The following is a 26860-nucleotide window of genomic DNA, read 5'->3' on the forward strand; positions in this document are numbered from 1 at the left end:
ATCCAGATCTCAACTGCCCTCTGAGGTTACCAAGCCAGCCACTCAGTAGGAGGGCAATTAGGGATGAGCAATAAATGCTGACCTAGCCAATAATATCCACAACCCAGAATGGAATTTAAAATAAACTCACCCAGCCACTCACCAACCTTACTCAATTTTGAAATATTTAATCACATACCTTAGTATAGAGTCATAGAGATGTACTGTTTCATTATTTTTTGTCCCTGATGAGTCACAGAATCCCAACAGTTTGGAAGCAGGCCGTTTGGCCCATCGAGTCCACACTGACCCTCCAAAGAGTAGCCCACCCAGATGCACCCCACTATCTTGTCCCTGTAACCCTGCATTTCCAAAGGCTAATCCATCTAGCTTACATATCATTGGGCACTATGGGCAATTTAGCACGGCCAATCCACCTAACTTGCATACCTTTGGACAATGGGAGGAAACCAGGGCACTCAGGGGAAACCCATACAGACACGGGCAGAATGTGCAAACTCCACACAGACAGTTGCCTGAGGTTAGAATTGAATCCAGGTCCCTGATGCTGTGTGGCAGCAATGCTAACCACTGTGCCTCCATGACTGCCTCCAGTGATGCCCAGATCAGAGTCCTGGCTGGGACATCACACAGGCATTGTCAATGCACTCTGCATAATATGAACCAGATGGATTTAATTCCTTGCACTACCCTATCCTCCTCACACTGAAGGCACTAACTGAGCTGAAGTGGAGTTTCCAAGATACCTATTGATGCCTCACCCAGTGATTTTCAAACATCACATTTTCAGAGAAAATGTTTCACTGTGGGATGAAAGTGATTGCTTCTAAAATGCATCTCTGCTTTTGTATCTCTAATCTACCTTGAAGCCATCTTATTATCTCTGAGCCATAAAACATTACAAGTTGCTCCAGCTACATTGACTTCTCAGACGATTATGGATATACCTCCGTGAAGTGTTTTGTTTTTACCTGCGAGCATTTTGTGTACCGCAGGAGCTACGTCGACCTCTGCCAGGTTTTCATAGGTGCCAGCGTGGTAGAGCTTCACCTGTGCGCTGCTTTGGAGTGCGATCCAGACTCCCAAGCTGGAGCTCACCATACTCGTCACACACCGATTGGTGTCTTGTCCAATCTGGATCATGTGCTGCCATTGAACGTGGAAACAGACAAAGGGTCAGCAATCTCAACGTTTACACAAGGTTGCTCAACATAAGGACAATGGTCAGACTTTCTTCCACTAGGGTACGCCATGATGCCTAATTACTGCACAGTACATTCCTCTTCATCTACAGTGGCAAAACTCCACAAGGTTCTCCAACTGTCACTTTAGCGGAACATTATAACCAGCTGGAAATGCCTTCACCGTTACCGCATGGACAGTACAGCTCCACCACCACCGTCTCAATGGTAATGAAGGATGGGCAGTCAATTCCAGTCAAGTCAGCCATGTCCCTTTCCCGTAAATAGATTAAGAATAAATGAGTGGTATTCAGCTGCATCTTAAAAGCAGAGCACTATGCCCCCCCTTTGTATTTATTAAATCGGATCTTTTTTATAATTACAAAATCGTCAAGCATTTCTACTTCATATTTAAATCATTCACATTTTAGGTGACAATATGTTTCACAACAAGTGATACTGTTTGGTTGCTGTACTTGACAAATGGAGGCAAGTTGAGGATCATGATTAATTCCTTCAGAAAATTAAAGTGCAAGCCCATCACTTTGGCCTTCAGGGTGTCATCGCTTGCTGTAGCATAAATGTGACATTAACATTATGGAGGCAAAGTGGACAGACTTGCACTCCCAATGTGCCCAAGTTCCTGATGTTTACGGCTCCCAGGTCACATTGTGTACTTGGATAGAGATGGAGAAAAACCTTTTATGACAGGGTTTTTGGCATTTTAAATTTTAAAGCATATAAGTGGAGCCAGTCCTCAAGCCTATGTTCTAAGTATTCATATACTTTCTGTTATGAGAATGGCGTCACATTATTTTAATGTGGAACTTAAACAATCAAATTCAATCCAGTGGCACTACCCCACTGATGGAATGATTGTTCCTTTACGTTGCATGGGATGTTAACCTGCTGGCTGAGGTGCCAAGGTCTACCTTCTGATTGCCGTGGATCAGAGCTGGTGTTTGCATTTACAGATGATGCCAACCCACTGCTGAGCACTGACCTCCTGGCAAAGTGTGACAGTGTTGATGATGAGAATCCGGTTCTGGCATCCGCACCAAAGCTTTCCTGCCACCTGTACCATCTTGGTGACAGGGTTTCCTGGCGACCCCAAGCACAACGTGTTGGAGTTCTGTGGATCCCAGAAACTTCCTGCGTTGGGGCGAAACACAACAAATAATTAAGAAAAATACTGTGGCAATCGAGGGGATCAACCATTAAGACTTTCCCTGACAAGCTGAGGAAATACTTAATCCTTTTGGTGGCCAACCCATTTTCCTCTATTCATTATCAAGATGCAAAGCCGCTGTTGAATGAATGTGAACATTAAGTACGTGTTAAGGCTGCTTCAGATCAAGGTGACAGTTTAATATTTGTCGACATGTCTTCTTTTCAGTCTGTCTGCTTTCAATAAGAGCCAAGAATTTAACAGCAGGAAACTGCTAATCAATTTGATGGAAATCCCGCAACGTCTTTTTTGAACTAAGTTACCAGAATGTTAACTTTGGCTTTAGACACATGTCTAAAGATGAAGAGATGTGCTTATCGTGTTTGGTAAAGGTTCAATCAGAAACTGTTAAACTATTAATTTAAGATAAAACTTCTTTGCTTACTAACTAAAAATCTGGTGAAAGTGAGAGGGATAGGTTTATTAGGGGGATATAATTTTAACTTTGTGATTCAGTGAGAAAATGTAGCAGCCAGTTTGACATTTCTCCTGATTTTCCCTTCTGCTGAAGGCAATGGACGTTAGTAGAAAAGTTGTAAAATCAGCTGCAGCTTTGGCATCACTCGCCTTGTGCCATTCCACAAATTAAAATTAACCACAGTGTTTCTAAATGAGTGGGATGGCACAATTATAATCAGGCAAGCAGCTAGTTTAATGACCTTAACTGCACCCCTGTTAGTTAATTTGGCAATTGGCCTAGAATGGAACTGAACTGTAAAATAATGGTCCCAGGGTCAGTGTTACTGAGGCAGCTGGATGGTGGCTGCAGTTTCACAGGGGCTTTAGTCTTCCAGGGGTATATAGAGCCCCATCGTTGTCATCCACTTTTTTTCTCTGTATACTGTTCGAAAGTATGCATTGTCAGGAGAGGATTGGGCTTGGCAGTTGGGCATTTCACAGTCACGTAACCATTCCAACTTTCAAATCCAGGGAAACTTGAACTATTACAGGGACATCTACAAGTCCATTCCGTTTGCTGATACATTTTTCTGACTAGAAGAACATAGCAACATTCAAGAGAAATAGGTCATTTGGTCCCTTGAATGTGATCCATCGTTCAGGGGCTCCAACCTCTGGGAACCATTGAGTGAGTCAATGCAGTTAGGCAAAATGAGTAAATTTTGTTTTAAATGTGCCTGTAAATTTTAGATACCTAATATATTTAATGAGAGATAAAAGCAAACAAGGATTATTTCATACTCTTAATAACTCTTCGAGATAAACTCTGCCACCTTATCATAGATTTTGTTTACTGGAGTGACAACACTGTGTTTACTGAGGTGTTCTTTGTAGTTATCTGGCTAATCCAACACATCACCCTCAACAAACCTGCATCTCTTTGGTAGACCATCAATTCACCATTTGCCAATGAGACAAAGACTTTGTTGTCGAGGTACCTATGAGAGAAGGAAAAGAAGTAGAGGCAGATAAACTGGTCGTATCTCATAGTGCTTTCAACCAAACAGTAAGTACCTGTGTCATTTTGCACAAATACCTGTTTGTGAGGCATTTCAAGTACAAAGAGGTTCGACAGCTGCTCCCAGTTTTCATGCACTGGTCCATGTAGACATTCAAAACTCACCAGTGTATGCCACCATTTGCCCACATTGCTTTAATAGCTTCAGCATGGATGCCATTGTGGCTGACCATTGCCTCACAGTGCCAGGGATTCCAGCCTTGGGTAACTCTCTGTGTGGGGTTTGCACGTCCTCCCCCTCTCTGCATGGGTTTGGTCTGATTTTTTCCCACAGTCCAAAGATGTGCAGGTTAGGTGGAGTGGCCATGCTAAATTGCTCTGTAGTGTCCAGCAATGTACAGGGTATGTGGATTAGCCATCGTAAATGCGGGCTTATGGGGACAGCAAGGGTGGATGGGAGGGATGCTCTTTGGAGGGTCGGTGTGGACCCGATGGGCCGAATGTCCTCTTCTGCACTATAGGGAGTTTAGGATTTAATTCCAAAAGGAAATTGAGACATATATATTTTACATCTGAATCATTAGCACTGAGAAAATGTTGGAAATTATTGTGAATTTTAAGAATCGAGGACATTCTAATATTGTGAATTCTCCCTTGATTATGTGCTCTCCCTGACTATTTCAAGAGATAAAAATATCCAAGAGTGTGTCATCTTTAACTAAAGTACTAGGTCTCTGGCAAAAATATCAACTCAACTACACTTTTGCTAATGAGCCAGTGAGATCTTTCTTTGAGGCTAGAGTTTAAGAACTACTCAGTCTGACAGCTTCTTCCAAATACCAGGCCTGGCTGTTCCCCCCTTTACACTTATTTTCTGAAATATATTTTAATGCAACCTGCTCAGAGTTTCTGGAGCAGGTGGGACTTGAACCCAGACCTCTTGGCCCAGAGCCAGGGGCACTATCAGCCCTGTTAATAAATCTCTAATATCGTCATTTGGTTGGGACACAAATAATTAATCCATTAATCCCAATAGGCTGCCAGTTTAACAAGCAGGAGCACAAACTTAGACGCTTCATGAAAGAGTGAATCTAAAATACATGTGAAGCATTGCTGTTGTACTCACAGGATACACATGACTGCCGCAGAGTGCTGCATTTTCATACTGTTCTTCCGGTTCCGGATGCTATCAGATGACTGATAGACATGAATGCTGAAAAAAAGATGTGGACCAACATTATCAAGCTCACAGGGAGCTGCAAAGGTTTGGAATGATAACATAAGAATATAATAAATAGGAGCAAGAGTAGGCGAGTTAACCCCTCAAACCTGCCCCACCATTCTATAAGAGGTCCACAGCAGAGAAAGCGGTCAAGTCTGTGCCAATCAAAAGCAACCACCCAACTATTCTAATCCTATTTTCCAGCACTTGGCCCATAGCCTTTTATGCCTTGGCACTGCAAGTGCACATCTAAATACTTCTTAAATGCTAGGAGGCTTTTGCCTCTACCACCGATGACTGGTTTTCCCAGGCCTCAACTCCTCTTTCACAGCACCTCCTCATAGTCCTCAATTCCTCCACCGCCTCTTTAAATAATTTCAGTGATCTAGCCTCCACAATGCTCCGAGGTAGAGATTTTTAGAATCTTGTATAGTTCAATAAGTTAACCCCTCATTCTTCTAAACTCTTATGAATAAGGGCTTAACTTGCTTAGCTGTTCTTGCTAAATCTTTCATCCCAGGAATCAGTCAAGTGAGTCTCAGTTAACAGCCTCCAACGCCAGCACATCCTCGCTTAGACTCAGGGACCAAAACTGGACATGGTACTCCTGGTGCTCCTGTATTCCAAGACCCTGTACAGCTGTAACAATGACCTCACTATTTTTAAACTCCGACCCTCTAACAATAAAAGCCAAAATGGTTGCCTTCTTAATTTCTTGTTGCAGTACCTGCTAACATTGTGTTTCATTCACAAGCACACCCAGATACTTCAGGGCCGCACTTTTCTTTGGAGTCTCCATCCATTTAAATAAGTGAGTGGCTCTTGATTCTTCCTTCTAAAGTGCATGACCTCACACTTCCCTACATTAAATTCCAACCACCAGGTTTTTGCCCACTCACCCAATGATATCCCCTTGCAGATTCCTTATATCCTTAGCATATTTGGATACATTACACTCTGTCCCCTCTTCCAAGTTATTAATATAAATGGTAAACAATTGAGGTTGTCAGACTAATTCTTGTGGCACTTGACTAGTTATGTCATTCCAATCTGAAAGAGACCCATTAATCTAAACTCTTTATATACTATGTGCTAACCAATCTTCAATCCATGCTCGTACATACCCCCAATACCATAAGCTCTTAACTCGTGTAATAACCTTTTATGTGGCACCTTATCATATACCTTCTGGAAATCAAAATACACCACATCCACTAGCTCCCCTTTTTCAAGTCTATTTGTCACATCCTCAAAGAACTCTAGAAAATTTGTCAAATATTATTTCTCATTCACAAAACAACACTGACTCTGATTGCGATAAGCTTTTCTAAATATCCTCTGGAAATGCTACATCTTGTGTTATTATAATATTCAACCTGACCATTTGGTGGCTTTGTTAAAATTCAATAGCTGAGCTAAACTCTACAGAGTCACAAACGGAATCAGAAATTGCTGGCAAAACTCAGCAGGTCTGGCAGCAGCTGTGGAGAGAAAGCAGAGTTAATATTTTGGGTCCCGTGATCCTTCTTCAGAACTTTTCTTTCTACAGAATCACAAATGATTTGAATTGCATACAATGTGCATGTGACTGCAGAAGTTACAATAACATCCGGTTGTCATGTTACAATAATTACTGCAAGGCAATGATCTTCCGTTAATAAAAGAACATTTGACGCAAATTTAACAAGAGAGTTGAATGCAACATGGAATAGGTGCCAAATGCTATTGTCTCAAATGGATTGCATTTGTTATTTGTATTGGAGGTGATTCTGTGCTAGCTCTTTCCATTGTTACATTCGCTCTTAGTTGTGCCTCAATGACTGAGCTAATATTCTGCTGCACTGCTGTGTTTTCGCTACTGTCTGCCTGTTCTCCTGTTCTTGTTTCCGAGGGCTGAACAATGGACCTCTATTGAATTGGTCTACATTTGCGGAAAGCCTTGCAGTGGACCGCCATTGCCTTCTGCAGGATGGCTGACCAAGAAACCCTCCCATTCTTAGTGCCTGCCATTAGGCACATTGGAATAAGTTAGAAGCTAATGATCAACCTATTTGGTCATGTTATAAATATATCTTCCATGGCCAATAAATCCTGGTGTGGGGCAGGTGGGGAAGTTACCTTTGCACTACAAGTCCTCATTTTCTCTTCTAAACAATTTATATTCTCCAGTAATGCATATTTGAAAATAGAACATAGAATATAGAAAAGTACAGCACAGAACAGACCCTTTGGCCCACAATGTTGTGCTGAGGTTTAATCCTAATGTAAAATATAATAACTTAACCTACGCACCCCTTAACGCACTGGTCTCCATGTGCATGTTCAGCAGTCACTTAAATGTCCCGCATTCCATGCATTCACAACTCTCTGCGTATGTTCTACCATGTATCTGATACTACAACCTCAGCAAAACCTTCCTGATCACACATCATATTTATCTTTATTTTTTAAATTTTTAAAAAATTCATTTGTGGGATGTGGATCACTGGCTGGCCAGCATTTATTGCTCATTCCTATTTGCCTTTTTATCAGACGTCTTGCATTTAAGGCAAGGACAACTCCAATATATTCTTTTAGCTTTTTAATTTACTCGATTATAATTTTAACATCATTTATCTCCTGCCTTTGGAACATCAACCTACTCTTAGACAACTTATTTAGAAGGTTGGGATGAGTCATGAAATGACCGTTGGAATCTGTTGGAAGTAAAATTATTGTGTTTCAATTTCAGTCATAATCTTAGTGATATGGCAACAAACAGCAAAAGATTGGGTGTATGTTTGTGAAAGATGAATCTACAGGCTGTGGGGAATGAGTGGGAGAGTAGAAGCAATTGGAAAGCTCCTTGAAAGAGTTGGCACATACACAATGAGCCAGATGAATGTCTTTCTTGGTGCGAGATTCTGAATTTGTATTAAACTGCTTCAATGCATTGATACAGTGGGAGTCAGAATGAGTCATATGGAAGAGGGAACAGAATACTGTTCCCAGTCCCACTGCTCCGTCCATTCTACCCCTAACTCCCAACTGCTCTCTCCCAACACCAAGTCTAACCCCAATTCCTGCTGATCTGTCAGGCATGTGAAACCATAAGCATAACTACAAGAAGTAACTAAGTTTCTAAAGTTTTTATCTCTATGAGTAAAATTATGCAGACAGTGTTCCAACTAGTGCTGCTTTCCTAATTCAACTTGGCCTGGCACTTAAATGACACCATATGTTGACCTTGCTTTGAACTTTACCAGTGAATAATTTGAATGAGAAAGTGACCACTCACCAGCCATCTTCTGTTCCGAGCCACATGGAGCTTTGGTTAGCCTCAGGATCAATGCTCAGAAGTTCCTCCAGGCTTGCTCTGGTGAAGGACCCTCTACTCGATCTTCTCATTGCCCGACCATCCATTGGACTGTCACTGTTCCTTGTTTGACACAAAGTGTTGGAGTTGGTTATGAAATCAGACTCAGGTTCCTCCTCTGAACTTGTCGTTTCTGTTGCAAAATCTTTGGAACTTGACATCTCCTCATCTGCAAGAGAAAATCATTGGTGTGGATTGATTGGCTGTGTTTCTGGCATGAAGGTGAAGGGTGAGTTTGTCTAATTCAATCTTTTTTCTTTCTCCCATGTGCTGGAGTGCTAACTTTGTTCCTGTTCTAACATCACACCATTATTTTCTCTTCGAGTTCATTTTTGCACACTATGCAGTTCCTTCAGGAGTCAACACATTTAACAAGACTGATACAGGGCCTATTCCAAAGTAGGTCATGCTACATCTGGCCACTAAGTTGAGAGAGATACAGGTTGGATTCACATTCAAATTCAACAATCTAGAGAAATACTTCGAACAGCCCAGTAAATGCCAAGACATTGCTGAATATAGAAACTGTGCAAGATTTCTGTACACCCCTCCCCATTCTATGATGCTATAAATTGATGCACCAATGTTCTAGATTTGTAATTCTTAATGGTAATAGTTTTGCCAAGAATCTGTACCTTCAGTGTGCACTTTGAAACAAACTCTAACTCTTTATCTTTGTGAGATTTCTTCATAGGAATATTTTCAAATCACAAGTAGGTATCTTAGAGATTACAAAACATTTGGAATTATGTTATCTTTAAATCTCTGAATCTTCTTGGGAGAAGGAACTTGTTGCAGGTGAACAGGTGTATTGCTTAACCACTCTGGATTAAGAAAGGATGTTTTCTTCAAAGGATTTTAAACTTTTCAAGAAAACACTGAAAAGCTTTGACATTTTTGAGAACAATTCTCCTTTCCACAAGTCGTGGCACTTTGCAGATCTTGTAAGTTACAGTCTGAGGGGCAAACATTCACAAAAGTCAGGCTCAGCTGTGACAACTTGGGGAAGCCAACTGCTGGAGCTGGTGGAAAATTTCTATGGATTGTGTAAAAGCCAATCTCATTTGAAAAATGGAAAAGTGTGTCACGTGGTAAACCCTGTGAGATGCTCAATTAACTGATTCCAGTCACAGCCATTCCTAGTCTACATTGGCCAAGATGAGACCTCAGTTTATTAGATTCCCTACAGTGTGGAAACAGGCCCTTCAGTCCAACAAGTCCATACCGACCCTCGAAAGAGTAACCCACCGCCCCCCCCCCCCCACCCCCGACTAATGCACCTAACAACTATGAACAATTTAGCATAGCCAATTCACCTGACCTGCACATCTTTGGAATGTGGGAGGAAATCGGAGCACCGGAGGAAACCCACACAGACACGGGGAGAATGTGCAAACTCCACACAGACAGCCGCCCAAGGCTGGAATCGCACCTGGGACCCGGTGCTGTGAGGCAGCAGTGCTAACCACTGAGCCACCGTGGCACTGAGACAAGGTATCACCGGGCTACCAAATATCCACAGAACCATGGTATGAATCATGACTTTACAACAGTTGGTGCCAGGAGAAGGAATTGGAATGAAAATTCCTAAAGAAAGAAAGGAATATTTTGGGAGCTTGTGTACTTTTATTCGTAGCTTTGCAGGCTATTTTAGGAATGTAAGAACACAGTAGATCACTGCCTCAACAGCATTTTCCCACACCATCCTCAGGTGCTTTAATGCCTTTAGTATCTATAAAGCCACAGATTTGTTACGAGAACATAGCATGGCAATAGAGTGTTTAATCTGAGAGATACAGGAGATTTCATCAATGCTTCCCCCCTTGCCAAATTCCTGATCTTACAGTTGGGTAAAGGTATCACGGGGGAGTCCAAAACTAGAGGACATAGGTTTAAGGTGAGAGTGGAAAGATTTAAAAGGGATGTGACAGACAACATTTTCACGCAGAGGGTGATGCGTGTGTGGCGGAGGCTGTTAGAATTACAGCATTTAAAAGGCATCTGGTTGGGTATATGAACAGGGAGCATTTAGAGCGGTATGGGCCAAATGCTGGCAAAAGGGACAAGATCAGTTTGGGATGTCTGGTCGGCATGGACAAGTTGGACCAAAGGGTCTGTTTCCGTGTTGTATGACTCTACAACTCTGCAACTCTAAATAATGTTATAAAAGGCATGGATAAGTTGGATAGTCAGAGTCCTTTTCTCAGGGTGGAAATGTCAAACACTAGGAGGCACAGGCTTGATCTGAGATGGGGAAAGTTGAAGGGAGATGTGTGAGGAAAGGCTTTTACACAGAGGGTGGTAGCTGCCTGGAACCTGCAGCCAGGAGAGGTATTAGTAGCAGATATGTTAGTAAAGTTAAAGAGGGATTTGGGCAGATAACCTCCACAAGCAGGGAATAGGGGGATACAGACTATGTATAGGTAGATGGTATTTGTTTAAAATGGCATCATGCTTGGCATCTGGTTATCTGAAGTTCCTGTTTCTGTGCTGCACTGTTCTATGGCCAGAATATAGAGTTTTGCACATTTCTCCCTTACAAAGTGATACTGCCCAAGGACACTGAGCAGGTCTGCAGTGAATGGGAGTGGGAAATATCTAATCGAAAAAGAAGAAACTGAAAATTAATGGCATACATAAAGATACCAGAGCATTATTGAGGATGGATGCGAAGGAGACAGTGACACAGACCCATCCCATTTGAAGTTTGAACTGAGAACAAAAGTACTAACTGAAAAAAACAAGATACGGCAATGTGCCACATACAAGTAATAACCAGAAAATAAGAATGTTTCAGGTCCTGCTTACTCCCTGTACCCGAAGAGATGGTGGATCTGCTGGCCTGACTCCTCAGTGTGCCTGATGGGCTTGGGGATGACTCGTCATCTTCTGTGTCATCGCTGTCAAATGGGTTCAAGCTTCTGTTTCCACTTTCAGTCAGTTCTCCCAGTGACTGAGCAGAGTTTGAAATGGAGATATGGAATGGCTGCTGTGAAGTTGGTTCTTCCAAGGAGACAGTGCTAGTTCGGTGTGGGTGTACACAGGAAGGGCTCAGAAGCAACTCTGACCTGTCTCTGAAAACAAGGCAGATGAGAAAAAACAAAATCACCGCACATTCTTTGCACTGTCTCCCTTCTGCTGCCTTTCCCCTTGTCTTGCCCTCATTAATTGCTCTTGAAATAGCACACAGATGAGAAATAGGACAGGGGCAAGGTTTAGACCAGTGATGGACTCCAAAGCTAATGCAGGCAGGAGCAACAGCAGGAAGAGAAGCCAGGAGATTCTCTGGTGCTGACTGAATGGATAAGAAAGGAAGCAGGCGAGGGGAGCCTCACTCAGCTGGACAACCATAAGTACATGGAGGAGGTTTATGCCGTCAACCATTTCAGAGGCTCAAGTATGAGAAGGGAATGTGGATTACAGTCACAATAACATAGTATATCATCTGCAACTCTGAAAAAGGCCATTTCACTTCTGCAGTCGACGTGGAAACTTGATTGAAAAGGTTCAAATATTGCAAGAGAGGAACAGATTTGGGAGATAACAACAGGTCTCTTCTGAAGTGTCACATTCAACTTAAAATATTGACTCAGTTTCTTCGTCAGATCTGCTGAGTGTTCCAAGCACTCCCTGATTTTCTAACACCTCTGAGGACTTTGGAAACAAAATGGAGGTTGCAATACGGGTGGTAGTTTACAAGGTCAGTGGGACCATTGCTGTATGTGTATAATACCACTCCAGGTGAACTGCCATCGCAGAATATCACAACTATAAGGAGTCTCAATGGAAATGTGCCACATACAGTTTCGTGCCCAAAGAAAATGTATAAGTATTTCATGAGAGTGCCTGTTAGGGTTTGAGCACAGGGCCGAAGACCAATTGTAGAGATCATGGGGCTGTGAGAGTGGGCAAAACCTGGGGCGAATAGGGACATATATCCTCATGTGATAAAAACAGGAATATTGGTTCAGCCAGCTTGATCTATATATTTTCATCTGCATGTATTGTTAAAAGAAATATATATATACTCCCTGTACCCGATGATACAGTCAAAAATAACTATTTATACACAAAGAAAAATGCACGCTTCGGAGAGTTCGACACAAGGATAATTCCATAAAACAAAGTCATTCCTTCTGAATTACAACTACATTTAGGCAAGTCTAACATTCACAAAATAAAAGATTTAACAAGCACAATCCTGACATTAACAAGCAGTTAACAAACTCTTAATAAACTTTGTTTTCTCTGTTTTAGCATTTACATATAATCACCTGATTGAAAGAAAAGGGAATTACATTTAAACAATAATATAATTTTAAAGGTATTTCTTCACCAGTTTATGCACTGCACTTTTCTTTATATAGGTTCCCACCATGTAGAAATAATACTCTTTAAATACTCTCATTCACTAGGACTTTGTGAGTCAAACAGTACAGGCAATTAAAAATAGCAGCTAGCCACTGGCTCAAACAGGTATAAGTTTCCATTTTGTGAAATAGTTTTCTAAATGTATGCTCTCAGTGGTCATTTATCTGAACTGGTCAGCTGTACAAACCTACTTTCAAACAGGGAAAAGGAGGGCAGCTACATAAAACTGCATTTTCGGTTTTACTCCATGTTATTGGAAAGAAGATTTGGTTTGCAAAGATCAAAGAATTGGCAGTAAAACAAATTGTGACAATATACTTGGCTGAATTAGTAGTTCAAAATGGATTATTTTTACAATTTGTAAATTCTTCCAAGTTATTAACTCTCACATAATGAAAGAATGGTAAAGTCTATAAATTCCTACCTGGGTGTACCACTGAGGCCTGGTACAGAGGCTATGCAGATAATCCTTGCTGAACATACTGCTATACAAGCTTCCACAGTAGGTACTGGTTTGATGCTTAGCAGGCAGACCTGCCCAACATACCCGTCACTATTGCATACCCACACCTCATGGGTGTTGTCTGGTCCACCATGACTGGGGGATGCACAGGAGAACTGAAAATAGCACCATATTATCAGTCAGTATATTAACCCTTTCACCATCCTGTTTTATTAAACTACTTCACTCAATGAATAGAAGATTTTGTACAGTGAAGATGCACTGTAGCTAACTGCTTAAGCATTCTGACAGAAATGTTTTCCTGAGACTTCCTTCAACTTGCAATTTCCCAAAAGTCAATTCAAGTGACAAGTGTTCCTAATCTATCTCAAAGTTATGCCAGGAGTAATCCTCCGAATGGGTTACATTAAAGGGATAAGTAGGCAAAGTGAACAATGTTAGAATTAAGTGGAAGTGATAAAGTGTGAAGTCGATGAATAAAATATAATAAGAGAACAAGTCATTGCATTGGACAGCACGTGGTCACACTTGGGGTTCGAGTCAGATTTAGTGTGGGAGGCAGAATGCTTGCCTGAAGAACTCAACCCTGGAGGTTGCAAAAGCTTGTGAGAGAGTTTCGCAGTCAGTGGAGTGAGATAGGGTCAAAGAGGCTGACTCTGCATTCCCAGTTGTTACCTAGATTACAGGTTTGAAGGTCAACTGATATCAAAATTGGATTCAACTTGAGGGCGTAACTGTAAAGGAAAAACTGGAACATAAAATACTGATGAAAACTGAACAAGATGGATTTGCTGTTGGAGTGTTTAATTGGAGGATGATTTGGGCTACCCCAGCTCATATGGTGACATTGAGATGAAATTTGCATGCCATTGGCAAACACACAGCAACTAACCTTATGGTAATGAAAAATGCATTCAGTGGTATCATACATATGAGGAATAGAGGGAAATCTTAGAGTACATTACAAGCAGTCATTAAGGCATCAATGGAAGAGTCATTGAAGTAAATGCGTTAAGAAATTTTTTAAGCAGAGGCGGCATGGTGATTCAATGGTTAGCACTGCTGCCTCACAGCGCCAGGGACCCGGGTTCAATTCCAGCCTCGGGTGACTATCTGTGTGGAGTTTGCACATTCTCTCCGTGGGTTTCTCCTGAGTGCTCTGGTTTCCTCCCACAGTCCAAAGATGTGCAGGTTAAGTGAATTGGCCATGCTAAATTGCCCATAATGTTCAGGGATGTATAGGCTAGGCTCATTAGTCAGGAGAAATGTAGGGTAATAGGGTAGAGGAATGGATCTGGGTGGGATACTGTTTGAAGGGTCAGTGTGGACTTGTTGGGCCAAATGGCCTGTTTGCACACTGTAGGGACTCTATGAACATTGGGGAAAGTAGAAGTGAGACAATGAAGCTTCATTGTATCAGTGGTTTGAGATACATTATAAAAAGACATTAGATGAATATTTGGGATTGAAATAGTGTGCAAGAGGATGGGGGAAAGCAGGAGTTTGGCACTAGGTAATGCTGCCCATCAAAAGAACTGAAGGAGGCACAATGGGCTGAATAATCTCCTCTGCACCAAAGCGATGGGGACATAATGTTTAAATGGCTGCAGAGATTTCAACTCATGTATGACTCCAAAACAAGTCGCTCTTTCTGAATTATTACTGTACTACATTTAAGAAAGGTTAACAACCTCATAATGCATTTAGCAAATACAATCCTGACATTAATACACAGTTAACAAGCTCTTAAGTCTCATTATCTCTATTTGTGTTTACATATGGGCCAAATGCTGGCAAGTGGGACTAGATTAATTTAGGATATCTGGTCGGCATGGACGAGTTGGACCAAAGGATCTGTTTCTGTGCTGTATATCTCTACGACTCTACATAATCACTTGCTAGAGAGGAAAGGAATTCCCTTTGAACAACAGTACAATTTGAAAGGAATTTACCAAGCCAAAAGGTTTCTTACCAGTTTACGCACCACACGTTTCTTTAAATGGTGCCCACTATATAGAATGAGCCCACTATTAAGCAAATGCCAGTCTCCTCACCATCTATGGGCCATTTCCATTAGGCAGAATCACAGTGGATGACAGCTATTTGCCAAGAGGGTAGTGTCTTAGACCAAGTAGAGGCTGAATAGTAGCCACGGGATAGAAGATAGCTGTCCAGGGCTGTCTGGGAAGAGGGTCAACACTCACTTCACTGAGGGAATTTCTCCTACACTCACCATGGCCATCCATGCATGGTTGTAACCACTGGCTTCTAATTAGCTAGCTGAAAAACACTTTCTTTTTTTAAAATGACCACTATTTTGCAATTATGTAAGTCACCTCAAATATAATGAGACAAGACACCTAAAGCATTCTTCAATAAACTGATATAAACACATATTCTTTCCTAGGAATGCCCCAAAGGTTTGCAAACTCATATGTCTCAAATATTCATCATGCTTTACACAATTAACACCTCAGGCTTGAATACAAGCTAAAAACCAGGGAGTAGGAGCACTCTGACAAATATCTTTTTAATGTATCAGAAGCAGCATGACCTCTCTCCAATGTGTTCAGTGATACTTGCTGACAATATGTCAGGCTTTGCTCATTTCTCTCAGAAGTATCTCCAAGGCACTTCTCTGTCCAGGCAATGACATCAGTGTGTACAACCAAGCTCTTTCAACTGTGCAATACGTAGACAGCTTGCCAATGTGGGAGGCCAAACTCTGCTTGACTGCTTATATTTCGAGAAAGTAGCTTCTCTGCTGGTGCAAAGGACGATCTGGAACAAGGGGGCATAATCTTAACCTTACAGCTAAACCATTTAGAAGTGAAATTTTTAGGAATGGGACTGATCGATTTTCTGTTAGTTTAAGCAATTGTACAAGGCTGTGGTGAGACTACACCTGGAGTACCGTGCGCAGTATTGGTCTCCTTATCTAAGGAAGGATGTTATTCCTATGGAGAGAGTGCAGTAAAGGTTTACCAGACTAATTCCTGGGATGACAGAATTAACAGATAAAGACTGGATCAGTTAGGACCATTTTACTGAAATTTAAAAGAATGATAGAGGATACCATATAAACCTGAACATTTCTAACAGGCCTAGATGGTATAAAGACAGAATGTTCCCAATATCTGGGGAGTTCAGAACCAGAGGTCACAGTTTAAAGATATAGAGTATGCCATCCAGGATTGAGATGATGAGGAATTTCTTCACATTGTGGTCAGCCTGTGCAATTCTGAATCACAGGTAACAGTTCAGGCCAAAACACTGAATGTTTTCACGAAGGAGTCATAGTTCTTAGGACTCAAGGGATGAAAGGGTATGGAGAGATGGTGAGAATAGGCTACTGAGTTGGAAGAACAACTAATGATCGTACTGAATGGTGAAGCAGGCTCGAAGGGCTGAGTGGCCTACTCCTGCTCCTAATGTCTATGCTTCTACGTCTCGAAAAATTGACCAAGAACATGTAAACAGTATCAAGGTATAGATCAGCTATAATCTTAATGAATGGTGGAATAACATACTAGCTTTCCAATATTCCTATCATTCCATGACTTTTTGTTAAGTCTTTCCTTACATAATGATGCTGACTCATGTTTGGATACAGTTTTACCGATGCCTTGGACCCCATTGTTTAGAGCATCCATTCAGACTGTCATACGTTTAGTGGTTCTTTGTGCCCAAGTCACAGCCCTCCTATATCAGCCTGTCACTGGTGCAATGTAGTCCAGTCCTCTTCCCATTCAGCTTCTAGGCCTGACTTTCTTTATGTTGATCAGGAATGAATGCCCAGACTTTATTCTGCACCACTTCTGAAAAACTTCTCGTCCACTATACTCTAAACATTCCCAAGCCTGAACTGTTTTGGTTACCGTAGACATTTCTTTTAAATACAATATGATTATTATAATTTCTAATTAGACAGTGAGTTGGAAATTAAATCTTGGCAGATCGCCTGACACATTTCAAACTATTTTGGAACTGGGGAGATAATCAGGAATGACAGCATGGAATCCAGATTGCTTCATGAAAGATACGGGTAGCAGTTGCAATGGAAATGCATCTTCAAAGCTTACTCCCTCTGAGTGACAGAATGTTCTTACCTCGACCTACATCGCAGTCCCTTCATTGTCACTGAGTTGAAATGATGGAGCTCTCTGCTTAACAGCATCAGAGAAGCACTTTCACCACTGCAGGGATTGAGGATGAAGGCTCACCACCATTAAAACTAGTGAATAGGCAGGAAATAATGGCTGTAGCACCAACCAATTGTAGCACCAACCAATTGGATATGATATTCCAATCAGCAGGCAGCAAGGACATTTGTGCAAAGACAGCATGATCCGTTTTAATATATTCACTTAGGTCCTCCTCACATCATTGGGAGCAGACTGCAACCTTTCTGAGACAAGATGAACAGAAAGCTCCAACAAGCATACCATAAGGTCAGCGCAGTGGGTAAGAAGATTGGGAGCCGAAGTGGCTTATAAACAATAAGCATTTTTTGTTCTGTTTTGTGGTTTGGAGGAGCAGAAATCAAGTGGGTTTAGCACATCTCTCTCACACATCCATAGGAGTCTCTGTAACAGATGGCAACTCTTTTGTCTCAGTTCTGAATGTCTTTCTTCCTGTCTCTTTCTATCCAACCTATCATCTTGCACACTATTCATATTGGTTGGTCACAATTATTTTCCAATATTCAAATATAAAGATCAAATAGATTGGTAGTACTAAATGTCTATATCTGTTAATTTAATAAAAGAATTAATTTAAGTGGATAATGGAATTGCCACAAGCACATTAAAACTGTCTACCATAATATCTCTAGCAGTAATTTCCTAACTTCTGTCTTTAAGATTCAGGCAAGCTACAGCACCTGCATTCCACTCCGTGTCTTCATGATGGGAATGGCCTTCAGGAATTCCGGGTCCCAACGATCTTTGTTCAAAGCTGTAAGATAAGTAAACAAAACAAGCCTAAAGCTATGCATGGAAGATAGAAGCTATTCATCCATTGAAATGTGTGTGGCTGAATCACCATTTTTTTCCTCACTCACCCTATTCAAAAGGGATTGAAAAAGCACTAGTTCTTGAAGGAATAAGCCTTGCTTCTAACACTTCATTAGATTGCAGCAAATACAGGCAGGAAAATATGGCAGTCGGCAGCGAGTCCTTTCAATTTTCCAACAACAGCTAAAACAACATTCAGGCTGACTTCCACCAGGTAAACATGTCCCATTCACTGCAGAATGGTGAGACAATCAGGATAATAAACATGCGCAGGAAAATCTATCCTTAAAATCTTCCAGTTAGAATAATGGAACTTTTTAAGCACTTTTACCATGAACTGTCCTGCTTTCAGCAGCACCTAACCTGCATAATGCTGGCAACCGCATTTTCCCAGAATCTAGGCATAGAGGTGGAAGGCATGGCTCTATTCATTGAGGCAACACACTGACTCTGGGAAAATGAGGAGAGACAAATGGTACATGAAGATCTTGGGCTCTCCTCCTAAAACAGAAGAGCAAATAACAAACTCCTCAAGCTCACTGAGTGTTGAGACACATCAAAGCTGTAAGTCTGAATCTGATGTCAATGTCTTGCTGCTTCAGTACTTTCATGTTCATTAATATATATTCATGTAGAATCTTAAAAACAGGGTCTGCTTGTAAGAGAATGAGAAATTTTAATCCCTGTTGCACCTCACTGTCTTTCTACACAGGCTTTAAGAGCTACACAATTAATTTGAGATGGACATATACAAAGAAGAAAAGTGACAAGTTAATATGGTAGCTTTTTTTCTTATTGCAATAGAAAGGACCTTTTGTGATGTGACTGAGAAACAATAGCAACAAGGTCAATAAAGTAAATGGATGGGTCTTGACATGAGTGTTTCTTTTGTGCTTCAAGATCCAAACTGTAACACAACTCCTGTTTTATATTATTTATAATAAGGATTATAAGGAAATGAGACAGTCAGTCTTTGCCATTTCACTTTTTAAGACCCAATGTTGGCTACTTGCAAAAAATAACTCTTCAGGCATTACACAACAGGAGAAAACTATGCTTTTCAAAAGCTGGAGCCATTCAAGGACAAAGGTATAAATACAGGCCCATACTTCAGATACCATCTCCTTAATCCTTATTAAATAGTACAGTCAGATCAAGTTACGAGCACGAGAATTATCTTTGACATATGATATTGCAATTATATTCTGGTGATGTCTGCTGGCAATGAGTCAAGATTTCAAGCAAGTCAGTGCTACATGAAGTTTGCTGATTTATTCTTGCCCTCTTATAAAGTGTTACGCACAGAGTAAGAACTTTGTGCCATGCTGCAGCACTTTCAGCATTTTCCCATAAAGAAGCCACCTCAATACAGCTGATCAAAGGAGAACTCCATATCACAATTCCTGATCATTGCCCATTGCCTAGTGATCTCCTTGGCCAATGCAATTATCCTATTTGTACAACCCTGAATGAAGACAGTGTTCAGGATCCCAAGGTTAAATGCTAAAGCTCCCAGTGATGTGGCCGAACCTTGGAAGATTTCCCACTGGAGTAACACCAAAACCCCAGAAGGAAACCCTGAAGGTGGGAAGGCAATAAACTCCCCTTTCCCACTGGAGGTATTCAATATACACATGCAACAAAATATGGATGGGGAAATGACAGGATATGTACAATGCTGTTGCTGAACACACAGAACACCATTTACTCATACTGTAGAAGCAATAATGGGGATATTTGAATTTTGAAAGTAACCAGGGTGTAGTGATTGTAACAAGGTCAGCCACATGGACCTCATAGAATACGAGTTCCATGATTGGGACTGTTAACCTGGTCCAATCAGAGAGCTCTGGCTGACATATAAACAGAGATTCTGTTCACTCTGGGAGTTGGCTCTGAGGACGCCGGACCAGTGCCAACCGCTATGCATGTGAAAATAAAGGGTGACTTGGTGATGGGAGATGGCCTCTGTGGAGTTATTTCAATGAGTGTATCAATAATTAGTCTTCCTTGACCTCAATTCCTTTTCTAAAATTATTTTTTTTCTGTTGACCCAGAGGTCACTAGGGTCCGATGGGCTATCAGGAGTATGTTCTCACCAGTATAGGCTGGTGTAGCATTGGAGGTCGGCTCATTTCATTCAAACGACGCTCGGTGGATGTCAAACTCCTGGCCTATTCAATTGTAGTGACATTGTAGGGGCCAGAAAGAAAATCAGTCACTCATATTGGCACATTGCCAGAAATAACACACCATGCCAACTAGCCACAAAAAGACATGACCCACTCTCACTAGTGTAAGGCAGGATTGCCTTACACGGAAAGACTGAAGTGACTGGGCTTGTATACCCTTGAGTTTAGAAGACTGAGAGGGGATCTGATTGAAACGTATAGGATTATGAAAGGATTGGACACTCTGGCAGGAGGAAACATGTTTCCGCTGATGGGGGAGTGCCAAACCAGAGGACACAACTTAAAAATACGGGGTAGACCATTTAGGACAGAGATGAGGAGAAACTACTTCACCCAGAGAGTGGTGGCTGTGTGGAATGCTCTGCCCCAGAGGGCAGTGGAGGCCCAGTCTCTGGATTCATTTAAGAAAGAATTGGATAGAGCTCTTAAAGATAGTGGAGTCAAGGGTTATGGAGATAAGGCAGGAAGAGGATACTGATTGGGAATGACCAGCCATGATCATATTGAATGGCGGTGCAGGCTCGAAGGGCTGAATGGCCTACTCCTGCATCTATTGTCTATTGTCTATTGTCTAGTATCCTTATATACGGATGAGGAAGGACACCACTTTGACTGGGACAACATATCCATCCTCGGACAAGTCAAACAGACATGCACAAGAATTCCTAGAAGCATGGAATTCCAACTGGAACTCTATCAACAAACACATTGACTTGGATCCCATTTACCACCTCTTGAGAAAAAGAACAGGAAATGACATCACGATAGGAAATGATGCCGCCACAGGAAATGACATCACCAACCCAAGGAAACCTAACATATAAGAAGAGAGCGGGCTACACCACCAGTCCTTCATCTGGAGGATCACTGAACATGTTACCTAGTATGGTGACAAAACGTCTGAAAACAAACCTTCCAGCTCAGCGAGCAAATCTATATCCAGAACCTTAACCTGAGCTACAAATCTTCTCAAAACTCGCTAACACTATGCCATTGCTGGGCAACATTGCAAAGTAAATGCAGTACCATAAAAGCAGATGTTTCACTTTGAAAAAGAGAAAAAAATTGCATTTATAAAGCACTTTTCATGGCCATCACTCATCTCAAAGTACTTTACAGCCAATGACATACTTTTCAATTGTAGTCACAGAAACTGCAGCAGCCAATCTGGGTACAGCAATCTCTCACTAACAGCAATGACTCAATATGTTTAATTTTAGGGAAAGGCAGTGTTGTAGTGGTAATGTCACTGGACTGGTAATCTAGAGGCCCAGGTTAATGCACTGGGGGCATGTCCAAACATTGCAGCTAGTAGGATTTAACTGCAATTAATAAATCTGGAATTGAATGTCTAGGTCAGTAAGAATGACCATGAACATCATGTTGATTTTCATAAAAACACATCTGGTTCAATAATTTCATTAACAGGAGGAAATCTTCTATTCTTACCTATGCTGGCTCATATGTCACTAAAGAACCAAGCAATGTTCAAAAGATGAATCATATTGGACTTGAAGGACTAACTTTATTTCTCTCTCTACAGATACTGCCAGACATTCTGAGTTTCTCCAGCACTTTCTCTTTTTTATCGCATTACAATGTGGTTGACTCTGAAACTGATTTCACAAGCCACTCAATTCAAGGTTAATTAGGGATGGGCAACTTGCCTTGTCAGTGATGCCCACATCCTATAAAAGAATAACTTTAAAACCGATATGTTTCTGTGATGTTGATGGAGGAATAAATATCAGCCGGCACACCAATGATAACTTCAAGGTCTCCTTCCAAAACTGCCACAGGATCTTTTACATCCACCTGAGCAGATAGACGGGATCTCTGTTTAAGGTCCCATGGAAAAGACAGCTCCTCAGACTATGCAAGGCTCCCTCAATACTGCACTGCAGTGACAGCCTTGATTTTTGTGCTCAAGCCTGGAATGGGCCTCGTAGTCAGAATGTCATTATTCTGAAGAGTGTGTGTTTCCAATTGCTCCATAAGTCGACAGTGAGTGGTGCTATACGAGCTGTTACTCTCTGGTGATATAAGTAATCCCTAACTGTAGTTATGCTGTCCAAGAAGAATGTACCTCCGTCTAGAATGGCATGGAAAGATAACGAAATGGAAGGATTTTCTTTTAATATATCTTGCTGAACATTTGTTCTTTATAAATATTGCTAGGATCCAGACATTTCTGAGGTTGCGTGTACTAGTGATATACGAGCATGATTGGCTATGGTTTTATAAACTTTGACATGAAACTAATGTAGATTAACAAGAGATTATTGTCTCTTCAAAGTCTGAGTTATGATAACATTTGCAACTAGAACATGATGACATGCTAAAAATGGCTTAAACTGACAGAATATTATTGGTTTGGCATCCAATTATTTTGAAGGCTTTACAGGCCTGAAGCAAACACACTGTGAGAGTTTGATAGTGAGACTGGCAATAAGCTAAGATGAGATGGGAAACTGATTGGAAGTGAATTTTGCCAGGCGGGAGGCATTGGACCAGAATGGGGCTTTGCCCCTTTACAAAGGTTTGACACCAATCTTAAACAGGTACTAAGAGACCTTGTCAGTGACAATGCAAAATTGTCAATCACATATAGTCTGGATCTGATCCAATGTGTGTCTCATTTTCAAGAAGTGCATCTCGTCTTTGTGCTGCTCCTTTCACATTTAATACATTTTTCAAAATTGTTCTCCTGAAATTTAAACTTGATCTTAAATATCATTTGCTACCAAAACAGGCATTATGAGTAATGAGATCACCTCAGAGATAGATTAATCCTTTGCCCTTACACAGTCAATGTTAAATTTCTACAGTTACAATTATGCACAGGAATGTCTGATCTATTTCTGCCCATCTCATTAGATTATTACACCTGTGTAGAATGCATACCAGGCCTTTGAACATGTCCAAAGTGGAACAGATCAGCAGCATTTTGCATGATTAATGTTAATAACTTGCAAGCTAAATGTAAAAGAGTGTTCTAAATTGGCATGTGGGATGTACCCAGTGAAAAAACTCCATTGTCTCCAAGATAAGCTTCTGAAAAAGGAACACCTCCAACTCAGAGAATCTCCCTCAAACTCAGAGACAGTACATTCCAGACCCTAACCATGCCCATCGCTCATTGTTCCAAGTCACCAAATTAGTGATTGATTGCCAAACTTCTTGGCCATTTTAAAAGCTTCCCCTTGTTTTCAAATCCCTCCATGCTTGCTCGTCCTTAACTCTGCAATCTATTCCAGCCTTACAATTCTCTGAGATATTTATAACTTGATTGAAAAGGTAAAGCAATAAGAAATAGGAACAGCAGGAGGACATTTGACTAGTGTTTCCTGTAAAATATACCAGTGTATATTTTATTCAACGCATGGTGCCTCAAAATTGCTTTGTGCATTTGTTACACACATGCATTACTGCAGAACAAAGCCTACACATTATCTTACAGGCCATGCATCAATACATTTTCCCTGGAACATCAGCCACTCAAATCTGCTCTGCAAACCAATAAGATCATGGCTGAACTTAATAAAAGGTTAAAGTTGAAATCGCTGCCAATTCTGATTTCAGAAAGATGAATAAAATGAAACCACCTGCATGAAGGGAGCAGTGTAAGTGTTAAAAGACATGAACTATGCTGACACCACTTAACAACAAACAATAAGCAAAGATACTTTACACAACTTTGTATTCACTATCCCACAGGAAATTCACTATAATACGTACATAATTTTGCTTCTATGGTTTAATTTAACAGTTCAACCTGATTGAATATACATGCCAGCTTCCAAACAAGTGCCAATGTTTTCAGCAAACCTCCTGGTTGTTCTTCTCCGGACAGGAAGGTGAAGGAAAGCAGTTCAGATTCTTGTTTGCAATACTGGTATGGGTGATCCTGCATCGATCAGGATAATTCAGTTTCTAAAAAGGATTTTCTATAAATTCACACAGCATTAACCTCTCAATGTAGGCTTGATATTCATAACAATGCAGGAGAGAAATTTCTTTGTGTGATTTTGTAACAAATCTGCTTACCTGGAGATTAATCCACTTCGTTATATCACACCTTTCACAACCACTGGATGCTTTAAAGTTCTTTATAACCAATGAAATACTTTATGAAGTGCAAGCATTGTTGTAATACTGGAACTGTGGCTGCCAATTTGCACACAGCAAGCTCTCACAAACATCAAGGGATAATGGCCAGAAAAGCAGCCTGGTGGCTCAGTAGTTAGTACTGCTGCCTCACAGCTTGATGGACACAGGTTCGATTCCACCCTCTGGCAACTGTCTGTGTGGGGCTTACACATTCTCCATATTTGTGTGGGTTTCCTCCAGTTTTCTCCCACAGTCTGAAGATGCGTAGGGTGGATAGATTGGCCTTGCTAAATTGTCAATGGTGTTCAGGGATGTGAAGGCTAGGTGGGTTAGCCATGAGAAATGCAGGATTACAAAGATAAGGTTGGGGCTGGGCCTGAGTGGGATGCTCTTTGGATGGTCAGTGTGAGCTTGATGGGCTGAATGGCCTCCTTTCACACTGTAGGAGTTCTATTTTTTTTTGTGATGCTGATCAAGGTGTGAATATTGACCATGACATTATGAATAACTCTCATGCTCTTCTTCTGTGTTGCAATGGAATCTTTCACATTCACCTAAACAAACAGAGTCTATTACCTAATTTCTTCTTGGTTTCTTCAAACACCTGTTCAAAGCCAGCTCGTGCCTCAATACTGCTGAACTCAAAAATGAATGTTTCAGTTCCCTCAGCTGTTGTGGCCGTTAGTTCAACTTTTGTGAGTGGAAACATCGTACTGACTGCAAGGGACTGCTTCTCAGAGAGCTCCCGGTTCACAGAGGCCATCAGGTCTTTAATAACATCATCCAGACTCTGACAAGAGAAAAGAAAGTGGTTCAGGGAAATGGCATTATGGTTCAGGGAAATGGCATTATGGGCAATACTGTGAAAACACTTACCCAATCGCAGTAGGGAACATAAGACACTTGTCTTTCATGACTATAACAATAACTTTTCATTTTGGAGACGGGAATCAGCAGTTTGGCAATTTCATGATTGTACAATTCTGCCCCCTGCCCAGCAATAGCTGCTCACGATAATTTTGTGGCTGGTTAATGGGACGAGGGGTTGGGAGAGGCAACAGTTCGGAAGGGGAGGCTGGAAGTGGAACTACTGCCTCCAGAAATGCTGAAGCAAAAATGGAGATGGGTGACTGCTGATGTGGACAGTTTAAAAAGGCCCACTTCCACTCAATGTCTGGTACATGGGTATGAGACTTCCTAATTCTTAACCCCCAATGCTCAACAATTCATGAACCCTCTTGTTAACTCAATTCTTGATACTTCCTACATACACACCTGACACTTAGCCCATATCATGTCATCCCCATTCCCACTTCACATCCCCTCTTTTCTTCATTCACTCCCTGATCTTCACCATTCAGTATCCACAGTCTTTCGAACTCACAAACCCTATACTATCATTAAGAGGTTTCTGAGATATTTGCAGAACTACCAAAATAAACAAACAGTACTTCAAAATCCACCATAAATATTAACAGGTTATAAAACAATCAAAATAACCACTCTCATGGTCTCTTTCACAGGCACATCGACATACACTGCTAACCTGAATCCATTACTGTGTTTAAAGTTTAACCAAGCATTCATGAGATGCTATTGGATTATTGGATGACTGCACTGGCAATCTCTGCTAAACTGGATCTATTAGTAGATTTGAAACTCAGTCAAGCATTCATTATAAGATTCCACTAAATAACTTTGTCAACAAAGTCACTGGTGCTGAATATGCTAAACTTTTTCAAGCTATTCAAAGGACTGAAATTCAATGTAAAGATTCATTCACAACGGTCAATCAACCAGTTAAATATGAAATTCAGTTTAGTTCAATGCAGAAGAACACTTTATTCAGTGGATAACATACTCTAATGCAGCTGAAGATGTTTAAATTTTCACAATGCTGGAGGAATTAATGGCCACATACCATTTATGGACTAAGCCCTATCATCAGGGTAGGCAGGCAGATCAACCACAATTTTAGTGAATGGTGGAGCAGGATGGGGGGAGGAGGAGTTTAATGGACCATTCCTACTCCTGATTCATATGTTTGTATCAATCATTTTTTAAAAGCATATTTAAATTATGGAATTTCATTATAACATACAAAAGTACTGAAAGGTTTCCAACTCCAGAATTGTAAAACACAGAAACATTTCTTTCTGTTGATGTGACATCCCAATCTGACCTAGTTTCATTTAGCCAGCATTTGGGCAATATGTTCTTTTAATTCTAAACCGTTCTTTTTTCACATACCCATCCAGATGCCTTTTAAATGTTGTAAATGTATCTGCTTCCACCACGTCCTCTGG

The 26860-nt window shown here is 41.0% G+C and overlaps 1 protein-coding gene across 3 annotated transcripts in view; it reads right to left on the minus strand.

Moving 5' to 3' along the window:
- Positions 1 to 26860, minus strand: part of LOC140481228 (rho guanine nucleotide exchange factor 17-like) — a 442785-nt gene that overhangs the window by 15548 nt on the left and 400377 nt on the right. For 2 of the 3 annotated variants that reach the window (XM_072577087.1, XM_072577085.1), the window contains exons 11-19: positions 25131 to 25344; positions 18120 to 18193; positions 13199 to 13392; positions 11212 to 11477; positions 8326 to 8572; positions 4953 to 5039; positions 3739 to 3806; positions 2185 to 2333; positions 972 to 1146 (exon numbers count right to left, since the gene is read on the minus strand). In XM_072577087.1, coding sequence (XP_072433188.1) covers positions 972 to 1146; positions 2185 to 2333; positions 3739 to 3806; positions 4953 to 5039; positions 8326 to 8572; positions 11212 to 11477; positions 13199 to 13392; positions 18120 to 18193; positions 25131 to 25344 — 1474 coding nt within the window. The remainder of the gene's footprint in view (positions 1 to 971; positions 1147 to 2184; positions 2334 to 3738; positions 3807 to 4952; positions 5040 to 8325; positions 8573 to 11211; positions 11478 to 13198; positions 13393 to 18119; positions 18194 to 25130; positions 25345 to 26860) is intronic. The other variant, XM_072577086.1, reaches the window with a different exon arrangement.

Source organism: Chiloscyllium punctatum, chromosome 9 (genome assembly GCF_047496795.1).
Source record: "Chiloscyllium punctatum isolate Juve2018m chromosome 9, sChiPun1.3, whole genome shotgun sequence".
Classification (NCBI taxonomy): domain Eukaryota; kingdom Metazoa; phylum Chordata; class Chondrichthyes; order Orectolobiformes; family Hemiscylliidae; genus Chiloscyllium; species Chiloscyllium punctatum.